Here is an 11,536-nt window from a genome sequence, read left to right as displayed (position 1 = left end):
CAGTTTTGGAGAGTCATCATTTCTCTGACCAAGGCTGTTTATTTTATTTTTTCAAAAAAATGTATTCATTTTATAACACAAATAAAAAACACAAACATAAAAGACAAACAATACAAATTCTTGTCATATCCTTATTTTCCTAAACATTGTTAAGTGGGCTTCTCCAAGTCCCACCTATCTGATTTTCATTTTACTTCATCTTTAGCAGTTTACATATATCAAAATTTCTAACCATCTCCGCCCCCCCCCACTTACTTTAACCATAAAAAACTTCACATTTTATCATTTATAAAATACACTATCTTCTACTTCTAACCCTACCGCCTATATCCACTTCCAAAGCTATTCTAAGATTTAAATATTAACATATTTTTTCAAATATTCCTTAAACTTCTTCCACCGTATCTTCTCTCTGGTCTCGGAGTGTCCCGGTCAATTCGGCAAGTTCCATATAGTCCATCATCTTGAGAAATGCTGTTTAAGGCCTTTTTTGCTCATCACAGACACGGAAAAGGCTAGAAATGTTTGCCCCTTACTGATGTTGTATGCACAATGTTATGTAGTGAAGTTTCACCCTGGGCCAGCAGGGGGATACTGTATATAGTTTTCACTCAGGTCTGTAGATAGTTTTCACTCAGGTCCACGTCAGTTATTTTAGGCGGGAAACGCTGGGCTGTTGTTGCTACAATGTTGACAGCCGGCTGCCTATAAAAGCAGGCCGGCTGAGCTGTTTGCAGTCAGTTCTATTCCAGCTTACAAAATAAAGAGCTACTTAGAGAAATCGCTGTGTCGTCTGCTATGTCAACCCACAACTTAACACACAATAACAATGCAAAATTTAGACCGTTTCTGCTGGTCTGCTTCTTAACTTTTGTACAGACAGAGCAATCCTAGCTATAGGAAACTGGCATAATTTACACAGGTTTAAGGTGCCCCTATTCTAAACTCCGTTCAGGAGTCTCTGGGAAAAGCTACCATTGGCTGGCGAGTGTGACATGATCAAAGAATCACTGGATTGTAGAGGTGGAAGGGACCTTGAGGGACATCTCTTCCAACCCCCTGCAATGCAGCAATCGTGCCCACAGCAGTTCCTTCTGGTTAACAGCCAGACAAACTGACCCACAGCACCGACTCGTCTTTTGAGGACTGGGCCCTGGGTCACATGTCCCAGTGTAAATCTCTCCTTGCCTGTTCTGCCCACGGCCACCACTTTTTGGACTTTGCTGGTGCAAGTTACGGTGATGGACTTCTGCTGGTGTAGCCACAGCACACCTGAGAAAGCCCAAGATCTACTGGATCCAAACACGTTTTTCCCATTGGCTCTTGGGTTTGGATCTTGTAAGACAGTAACTAACATGAATTCTGGTACCCACTTTGTTCATAGCATGTGCTGAAGGGATGAGGAACATTCACCTTGTAAATATACCTGTGGAATTTCAGGTGGTTGGGAAGATTGCAGTCCTAAACGCAGGAGTGAACAGAGCCTGTGGCTACATCACTCTGAAGTTACCAGGGCTGGATTTAGGTCTGATGAGGCCCCAAGCTACTAAAGGTAATGGGGCCCTTTATATGTCCAGCTTTCCTTTGTCAACAATTGTCGCTGCTTTTTGTCTTGAACAGCGGCGTAGCGTGGGTTGTCAGCACCCGGGGCAAGGCAAGTAATTTGCGCCCCCTAACCCGGGGCAAGGCAAGTAATTTGCGCCCCTAAGCCCTAACCTGCCGCCGCTGCCAGCTTTTTCTTGCTGCTGCCTGGGCTGGTCAGGTGTGGTTCTCTCCCGCGCTCAGGGCTGCGCTGGGCGGCCGCTGCACTGTCCCTCCCCCAGATAGTCCCTCCCTCGCTCTCTCTCCGCTCCGCACCGCAACGCATGCCTGGCACCCTCCTCCTCCACAGTGGGCGGCGACCCGGCAGCTCGGATCGGATTCGCACAGCCAGCACTGCAGTGAGAGAGAGTGAGTGAGCCAGGTAGGGGCAGAGAGCTGCGAGTGCGAGCGCACCCCCCCCAAATGTTGCGCCCGGTGCGGCTGGCCCCCCCTGCACCCCCCACGCTATGCCCCTGGTCTTGATTATATGCTGTGTGGTAATTTATGGACCTAATAGGTATCTAAAGCCATTGGTACATGTTGCCATGCAACCAGTCCATGGAGAATGAAGGCACCCTATATATAAAGGTAAAGGGACCCCTGACCATTTGGTCCAGTCGTGACCGACTCTGGGGTTGCGGCGCTCATCTCGCTTTATTGGCTGAGGGAGCCGGCGTTTGTCCGCAGACAGCTTCCGGGTCATGTGGCCAGCATGACTAAGCTGCTTCTGGCGAACCAGAGCAGCGCACGGAAATACCGTTTACCTTCCCGCCGGAGCGGTACCTATTTATCTACTTGCACTTTGAGGTGCTTTCGAACTGCTAGGTTGGCAGGAGCAGGGACCGAGTAACGGGAGCTCACCCTGTCGTGGGGATTTGAACCGCTGACCTTCTGATCGGCAAGCCCTAGGCTCTGTGGTTTAACCCACAGCACCACCCGCGTCCCTACCCTATACAGTGGTGCCTCGCAAGACGAAATTAATCCGCGATTCTCTTCGTCTAGCGGTTTTTTCGTCTTGCGAAGCAAGCCCATTGACGGCTTAGCGGATTAGCGCTATTAGCGGTCTAGCGGCTTTTAGCGATCAGCTGAGAGGCGGCTTATCAGCGGAACAGCTGATAAGCGGCTTAGCGGCTTAGGAAAGGGGGGGGGGGAAAGCGAAAAAACCCCGCGGGAACTCGCAAGATTTTTTCGTCTTGCGAAGCAACCCCATAGAGAAATTCGTTTAGCGAAGCGCCTCCAAAACGGAAAACCCTTTCGTCTAGCGGGTTTTCCGTCTTGCGAGGCATTCGTCTTGCGGGGCACCACTGTATATAGAAATGAGCAAACCAGTGATATTTTAGGGAGCAGGCGATGCCCATTATTTACATCACAGGAGCCTACACAACACAAAACACTGTTGCTGTCTGTAGGTTTTATTTTATTTGTTTTTTTATCTTATATTTTGGAAATGTACATCCAGGTGGTTTTTTTTCCCTTTAATTTTTTTGGGGCCCCCAAGAAAGTGGGGCCCTAAGCTATAGCTTGTTTGCCTTATTTGTAAATCCGGCACTGGAAGTTACACACACTTGTTTGGGAATAAGCCTTACCAAATGAATGATCTACACAGAATAGGACCCACACACGGCTGCATGGGGATTGGATGAGTGATGGAGCTTCTCAGTGAACAGGATTAAGCTACACAGGTTCACTGACTGCGGGACTGAGGGCGAGACCCATAGCGTATTTCAATGCATACCTATTCAGACGTATGCCCTTTAACTAGAATATTTGCAATAAAATATAAATATTTTTAAAGTGGTTTTTTTTTTAAAAAAAGGGAAACAAAGAGTGCTTTAAAAATACAAAAACCTTCCACTAAAATTCCTCACATACCTGTCAAATACAAACGTATGTAAGTGAAATTATTATTCTAACAGATATACATTTTTATATGCTTCCCAAATGTCATATTTGCCCACACACAATCTATGACTTCAATACGACTTGCTTCCTGTAGGATTGCAGTCTTATCTTCCTACCAAAAAACGCCAGCTACTTTTTATTCAAGGCTGTTCCTTAAATGAGGTGGAAGAAGGGAGAAGCACCACTTGCAAAGGTAAATATTGGGAAGGCGAACAAGTGGCCTCTGCTGCCACTCACAGCCTGGTACTGGCACTACAAAATATGTAAGGGGGACTTGCAGCAAAACGTTTCTCATGGATGCTGCTGCTCAGGAGTTGAGCAGCTGCCCATGCCCTCTTCCAGGATACTCCATTCCGCTTCCCGCCCAAGTCAGCATTCCACTGGATTGTTTATCCTCCCCTGCAATTTTTTCTTTTTTGTCCTTTTGCAAACTTTGGGATCCTCTGAGGCCTGGTGAGTCTATATGCTCTCGAGTTTTAATAAAATAAATTAAAATTTAATTTAATTTAAAATTTAATTTAATTTAAAATTTAAAATTAATTTAATTTAAAATAAAATTAAGTTAAATTCAAATTTAATTATAACCACTCTTCATTCATGCCCCGCCTCCTCTTCCTCCAGCGCGCAAGTGGGGCGTGGATTTGACTGTGCAAAGCGCACCGACGAGGGTGAATAGCTGCGTGGCTCAGCGACGCCTCGCGCCCTTTTCCGCTTTCCCCGCACATGGCGGCGCTCCAACAGAGCCCCGGAAGTGAGAGGCGGGCGGCGCCGCGTGCGTCGCCGAACTCTTCCCTCCTGGCGCGTCCCGCTTCCTCCCGCCCCTGCGCCGAGTCCCTGACGTCACCACACCTTTCCCGGCGGAAGCGCCTCGCGATTGGCGGGCCGGCCGACTATATATAGGCGTCACGAGGCGCCGCGGCCTTCTTTCTCTCCGAGCCCAGGGAGGCCTCCATACGGCGTTGTAGCCGCGTGAGTTGGCGCGGGGAGGCGGGCGGGGAATTGGGGGGGGGGGGAGCGAAAAGGCGTCTGGGGAGGAGGAAGAGGGAGCCGGGGCGGCAGCGTGGGGGGCCCTTGGGGGGAGAGGACGGGGCTGGTCCCCCTTCCGCTGGTGGGCCCTTCGCTCGAGGCCTCGCAGCTGCAGCGAAATAACCCGGCCTTGGAGGCGCCCTGACAGGCCCCCAGCGCAACCCGTGCTGAGGTTTTAACCCAGATCAGGAATATATACATTGCTATCACTGGATTTCCGTACCGCCCTTCATCAGAGGATCGCAGAGCGCTTTGCAATATATATATATATATATATATATATATATATATATATATATATGCACAAATATAACAAATGTAATATATATAATATAAATATTATATATAAATATATATAAATATAATATATATAAATATAATAATTATAATATATATGCACAAATATAACACATATATATATATACACACACACATATATATATATATACACACATATGTGTGTGTGTGTGTGTGTGTGTATATATATATATATACACACACTCACACATATATCACAAATATATATATATAAAAAACACAAATTCGTTGGAAACAAAAGCAATAACACACCCGAACACTGTTTAAATGGCCCTGGACGCTTCAGTTAGCCAAAAGTCATTGAGAATAGGAATAATTTTTCCTTGGTGCCTAAAGGTAATGGATGCTGGCGATCTCTCCTTGCTTCACCTGACTTGGTTACGTAGTTAATTTGATGTTCCTTGCCACCCCCCCCCCCCCCAGGATTCGAGGCAGATTACAGATAAAATAGGGACACAGGTGCGGGGGACAATCGTTAGAAAGGACAACCACACATGTGTATATACACAATATTGAAAAGGACAGCGAAAATGGCGCTGTACCAGCCTTTTCATTGCAGTCAGTTCCCAAAAGCCTCTTGGAGTAAGGTCTCTAAAGACTGCAAGGAGAGAGCCGGTTTTAAGTTCTCTAGGAAGAGAGTTCCAGAGTCTGGGAATTAAATCTACTGTACAATATAAATAAAGCACAGCGAAAACGTTAATTTGCCTCAAAATATCTGCTTCCACTTTTTTTTAAAAAAAAGAGCTCCCAGATGAGTAGTCTTCTTTGGCCTTTCTAAGAAATATTACTCCATTGCAGGCATTGAATGGTTTCCCCTGATTTGGAGACCATAGTCGCTTTTATATGATGGTTGTGTATATTTTGAGCTTGGCAGCAGAATCATGGGCTTTTGTTGCTTAATACCCTCCTGGTTGAAACCCTTTAAAAACATTGAAAGAAAGCATAATTTTGATGCAAACATACCAATTTAAGCTTAATAGTAATTAATTTTATATAATAGGCTTAGCATAAAGGTTGCAATTTTTCATTTTGAATTGCTGCAGTTTGTTGTAAGGTGCCCTATTTATTTAAAGCACTTTTATGGTCTTCCAGCCAAAAAAGGTTCCCAGAGCAGGTTGCATAAAACCAATGATAGGATCACCCAAGTTTGCGTGCTTCCAGGTTCTTTAAATGACCAGCATAAATGGAAACATCTGAGAGGAGAAGCCCAACAAAGCTGATTCAGGGATCCTATCTGCCTCTGCTGCAGCCTAATGGCTGCTGTTGGATGACAGTTTTAGGCCAGAAATGTGATTATGTTGCCTCTTCAATTGCCACTATATAAGATCTTTTTCCTGCCCACCTAGCAGTTTGACAGCACGTCAAAGTGCAAGTAGATAAATTGGTACCGCTCCGACGGGAAGGTAAACTTTGTTTCCGTGTGCTGCTCTGGTTCGCCAAAAGTGGTTTGGCCGCATGACCCAGAAGCTGTCTGCGGACAAATGCTGGCTCCCTCAGCCTATAGAGCGAGATGAGCGCCGCAACCCCAGTCATTCACGACTGGACCTAACGGTCAGGGGTACCTTTACCTTTAAGATCTTTCTTAAATCACAAAGTTACTGTAAATCACATGCAGAACCCAAGGGTTTTTTATCATTCTTGTATTGAAGAAGACTTTGCAATCATATATGTGCCTCTGCAGTGACAGTTCACTATTGCTCCCATTTTATAGATTGGCATGGAGACCTGACAGTGATGCTCCTATCCCATACTAACATAAGCTGATTCTGTTTTAGGTTTCCTGTCGTTGCTTTAAAAGGAAACTTCACAATGTCCGGAGGTCTTGATGTTCTGCAGATGAAGGAGGAAGATGTCCTCAAATTCCTTGCTGCAGGAACCCACTTGGGAGGCACCAATCTTGACTTTCAGATGGAACAGTACATTTATAAAAGAAAAAGTGATGGTAAGAATCTTGTAGAATGTCAGGGTGATTTTTTAATAGTCTGTTGTTTGTGGCGATGCTAGACAGCAGTGGCTTATGAGTGCAAAGTAGCATTGGATTTTACATTTTTCTGTTCAGTTATTTATATATTCAGTCTATATACTACTGCTTAGTGCTTTTCACTTCCTTTAGTCCTACTCCTTGCCAAGAATGCACATGCTGAACTTGCCTATTCAAATAAGTGAATTGCTTTTGTCAATTTTTCTACGTCTAAGCCAGGGCTGGGAATTTCTGGCCCTCCAAATGTTATTAGGCTACAACTACCACCATCCCTTGTTTATTAGCCATTTTTGCTAGGGCCGATGGGAGGACTCTTAACAATATGTGGAAAGGGTCACAGGTTCCCTGTTCCTTGTCCTGACCTATCTTGCAGTACTCTAGGAGTAAACTGACATGTAGGGGTTCTTTACATTTCAGGACAGGTTTTTTTGTACTTTGTTTTACTTTGTGTTCTGATGTTTATCATGGAGACATGTCACAAAGAATAGCTTTGGTGGCTTGAGTAAGATTCGATATATTTCAGGCAGCTTGATCTACATGTTTGGTTTTAACTGCACGCTATTAAAGCTCAGAGGTGAGGTCAGTTTCTGGCCTATGAACTCTTGAGTGTCGGAAGTGTGCTACAGTAAATGCTGGCAGGATTTTCGCTAACGCCAGGAGAGCTATGCTCTATGACTGGAGTTTGATAGTAGTCACTGCCACATCCATGCCAAGCTTGATAAAGTGAAGGGACATGTTTAATAATACTTTGTAAACATGCAACTCTGTATTTACTGTTGAGTCACTATGAGTGGGAAGGGAAGCACCCCCTCCTGCAAAATTGTCCTCTGAAGTGTAACCATGGCAAAGCAGTAAGTGTAGGAACCCTCATGCCACTTGCACATTCCTTTGAATCGTCACTTCCCAGATGAAGGCAAACCAGAGGATGAAATCAGTACTTCCCCATGTCTTTTTGGAGCCATTTTCCATTCTCATGCACTTGTATCATTTTAACAAGGGGGAAAGAACGAGTGCAAACAACTGCAGTCTGGAAGCAAGATTCAATACAAGTGCGTCCAGTTGCCAGTTTCTATTATTTAAAACACTGTTACGTTTTATGTAGGTATTTACATTATCAATCTGAAGAGAACGTGGGAAAAGCTGCTTTTGGCTGCTCGTGCCATTGTTGCCATCGAGAACCCGGCTGATGTGAGCGTTATCTCCTCCAGGAATACTGGACAGGTATGGGAGTATGTCTAGGAATGCGAATTGTGTGGCTTCTCGGGAAAATACATAGTATCTCTAGTATTTTTGCAGATCTGTAAATTGAATAAAAGAGGAACCAAATGTGTCAGCACTTGTCTCAAAATAACCATGCAAACCAGGCCTCTGTTGAAAATGCAACATAAATTGTAGAAGAAATTCAACCATTTCAGCCTTGTTTATTATCTCCCCACTGTAGCGTGCCGTTCTGAAATTTGCTGCTGCAACTGGAGCTACACCAATTGCTGGCCGTTTCACTCCTGGCACTTTCACCAATCAGATCCAGGCTGCCTTCCGTGAGCCCCGCCTCTTGGTAGTCACTGATCCAAGAGCTGACCATCAGCCACTGACCGAAGCGTCATATGTAAACATCCCTACCATTGCCTTGTGCAATACCGATTCTCCCCTGCGCTATGTGGATATTGCAATTCCATGCAACAACAAGGTAGTGTATTCTCTTTATGTCTATCTGTGGTTTTCTTTTAAAGGCATTTTCTGGGTGTGATTTTCAAAGTTTGCAGTCAAAGCTTACTGCTGTGTTTTGATAGAAGGCAGCAATAAGTTTTGGAGGGGGAAAACGGGTTGTGTGCACATAGTTAGAGCTCAGAGCTGAGGTCAGTTTCTGGCCAATGAACTCCTGAGTGTAGGAACTGTGCTACATCAATCTTGGCAGGATTTTTCGCTAACGCCACAAGGACTTTCACAGTCCAATGAGTGGAGTTTGATAGTGATTCTTGCCACACCTTTATGAGAAATGATAGAGGTAGTTGAGGGATGTACCTACCTCATTTTTAATATATTTTACCCCATTGTTCTGCTTTTGAATTTGCTGAGCAGTCTTACCAAAACTTGATTGCCTGTGCCTTTTAATAAAATATGGGTTTTTTGCCAATTTACCCTATTATTTCTTGATTCTTTTTATTGTTGTTGTTGAGAATCTTGGTCCTAATAGATAAATATCTAATCTGTGCTCCAGGGGGCTCATTCAGTTGGCCTGATGTGGTGGATGTTGGCTCGTGAGGTCTTGCGTATGCGTGGTACTATTTCCCGTGAGCACCCATGGGAGGTCATGCCTGATCTCTACTTCTACCGGGATCCTGAAGAGGTAAGCTCGGAATGGCACACAGTATTGCGTTGGGGTTTTAGGACGAGGAAGGAAAAGAAGAGCATGGCCTTGGTAAAGCAGCATGACCCGTACCCTGTCCGCTCAGTCCCTACCCAGAGGTTCAAAGTATGAGGAGGCACTTCTGGAGCAAAATGTTTCTTTGACGTTTACACTAGGTTCAGTTACAGATAGGTAGCCGTGTTGGTCTGCCATAGTCAAAACAAAATAAAAAAAATCCTTCCAGTAGCACCTTAAAGACCAACTAAGTTAGTACTTGGTATGAGCTTTCGTGTGCATGCATTTTTTTTATTTTGTTTACACTAGGTGTGATTGACACTTGATGGTTTCACTAGTGGGGCACCAAAGTTTGTTGTTGTTTAGTCGTTTATTCGTGTCCGACTCTTTGTGACCCCATGGACCAGACCACGCCAGGCACTCCGGTCTTCCACTGCCTCCCACAGTTTGGTCAGACTCAGTTTGTAGCTTCGAGAACAGTGTCCAACCATCTCGTCCTCTGCCGTCCCCTTCTCCTTGTGCCCTCAATCTTTCCCAACATCAGGGTCATTTCCAGGGAGTCTTCTCTTCTCATGAGGTGGCCAAAGTATTGGAGCCTCAGCTTCATGATCTGTCCTTCCAGTGAGCACTCAGGGCTGATTTCCTTAAGAATGGATACGTTTGATCTTCTTGCAGTCCATGGGACTCTCAAGAGTCTCCTCCAGCACCATAATTCAAAAGCATCAATTCTTCGGCAATCAGCCTTCTTTATGGTCCTTCTTTATGCACCAAAGTTAGTCACATACATAAACTCTTTAGAGGAACCTTTCAACAGCTCTACCGAACCAAGTCTTTGGTAGACCTTTTCCAGCAAGAATGGCTATCGGTGTTCTAACCAGCAACACCCACTCGGCCCCTTCTGGGATTTAATTTCCTCTGATGGGATCAAAGCTGGGTTGCCCTGCCTAGCCATCCCCACTCAGATGGTTCAAACCCCAATTGCTCACACTGACAGCCCAACGCCTACAGGGAGAGTCAAATACCTATCTGCTAGGTCCCTGTCTAACCTGCAGAAAATCCGTGTCTGCCCTCTCTGAAAGGTGCATGGCCCGGTTGATTAGGGCGTGGTGCTTGATAATGCCAAGGTTGCAGGTTTGATCCCTGAACGGGAGAGCTGCATATTACTGCATTGCAGGGAGTTGGATAAGCCTCAAGTTCCCTTCCAACTCTGTGATTCTATTGTGACTCTTAAAGCTCTGCATCAAATACTGTTTTCTCCTGATTGGCTCTGGGTCTCTCCAGCTCTCATTGGTTGCCAGGTCACCAGGAGGCTGGCCCATAGCATGTCCGTCACAGAAGATATCTGTAACATTAGCTTGCGTTAATCTCTCTCTCAGATTGAAAAGGAGGAGCAGGCTGCAGCTGAGAAGGCGGTTACAAAGGAGGAATTCCAAGGCGAATGGACTGCGCCTGCACCCGAATTCACTGCTCCTCCGCAGCCTGAGGTGGCCGATTGGTCTGAAGGAGTGCAAGTGCCGTCTGTGCCAATACAGACAACATTCCCAGCTGGTAAGTATCTTGAAAGATGAAACTACATCTCTTGATGACAGCGAACTGTAAAGTTATTTGGCACTTGCGTCAGTGGTGTTTCCATCTTCTCCAACAGAGGTTTCTCTGATAAAATCTCAAGATTTATTACTTCTCAAACGTGACAAGGGAGGGTTGGGGGGTGTTTGCCTGAGTTTAACATTTCTGATGGTGGTTTTACGTATGTTTTTTCCCCAGAGGACTGGAGTGCACAGCCTGCCACTGAAGACTGGTCTGCAGCCCCCACTGCTCAGGCAACTGAGTGGGTAGGGACTGCCACGGAATGGTCTTAGTACATCTACAGGAATTCATGAGTACAGTGAAAAATAAAGATCTTTCTTAATACAAGGCTTGGCTTGCTTTTCTGATATGCAGGGTTATCCTGGTGTGCTCTGAGATCCATGAGCTCATATATATATATATAATAGGCATCATGCACATGCACAATCAAGTCACCCACAGTGTTATAGAATCTTACGATCTGACATTTGATAAATTTTAGAAGTTTATGCATCAAGGATGTTTTATAGTGATTGTGTATTTTACAGGGCATGTTTGAATAATTTTGGTCACATCCATGCTATGATGCCTTACAGTGTTTTACACAGGGCAGGGCCCACTGTGGCAGCTGATAAACTTTATCAGCTAGTGGTCATGTTTTTGAATTAAGTAGACTATTGGGCCAGCACATTAACTTTGAGCAGTATGTAATTTCCGAAGAGACACAGCAAAGTGCTTTTTAACCCCTTTCTCTGTGTGAATAGCATTGGGGGCTTTTTTAGAGCTGAAGCTGGTTTGTT

At 45.0% G+C, this 11,536-nt stretch overlaps 1 protein-coding gene and 1 long non-coding RNA gene across 2 annotated transcripts; both read left to right on the top strand.

The window, feature by feature from the left end:
- Positions 1–4,297: 4,297 nt before the first annotated feature.
- On the top strand, positions 4,298–11,084 carry RPSA (ribosomal protein SA). The gene is made up of 7 exons (XM_079947140.1): positions 4,298–4,452; positions 6,603–6,769; positions 7,911–8,029; positions 8,250–8,495; positions 9,027–9,155; positions 10,547–10,718; positions 10,935–11,084. Exons 2-7 carry the CDS (start codon positions 6,637–6,639, stop codon positions 11,027–11,029), a joined length of 894 nt encoding a protein of 297 aa, XP_079803266.1. The 5' UTR covers positions 4,298–4,452; positions 6,603–6,636; the 3' UTR covers positions 11,030–11,084.
- Positions 9,162–10,279, top strand: LOC307199407. The gene is made up of 3 exons (XR_013831976.1): positions 9,162–9,331; positions 9,480–9,527; positions 9,948–10,279. It is a non-coding gene; the product is annotated as an uncharacterized lncRNA (long non-coding RNA).
- Positions 11,085–11,536: the final 452 nt, after the last annotated feature.

The sequence above is a fragment of the Podarcis cretensis genome (genome assembly GCF_951804945.1).
Source record: "Podarcis cretensis genome assembly, chromosome: 12".
NCBI lineage: Eukaryota > Metazoa > Chordata > Lepidosauria > Squamata > Lacertidae > Podarcis > Podarcis cretensis.
This window is presented reverse-complemented; position numbering and strand designations above follow the sequence as displayed.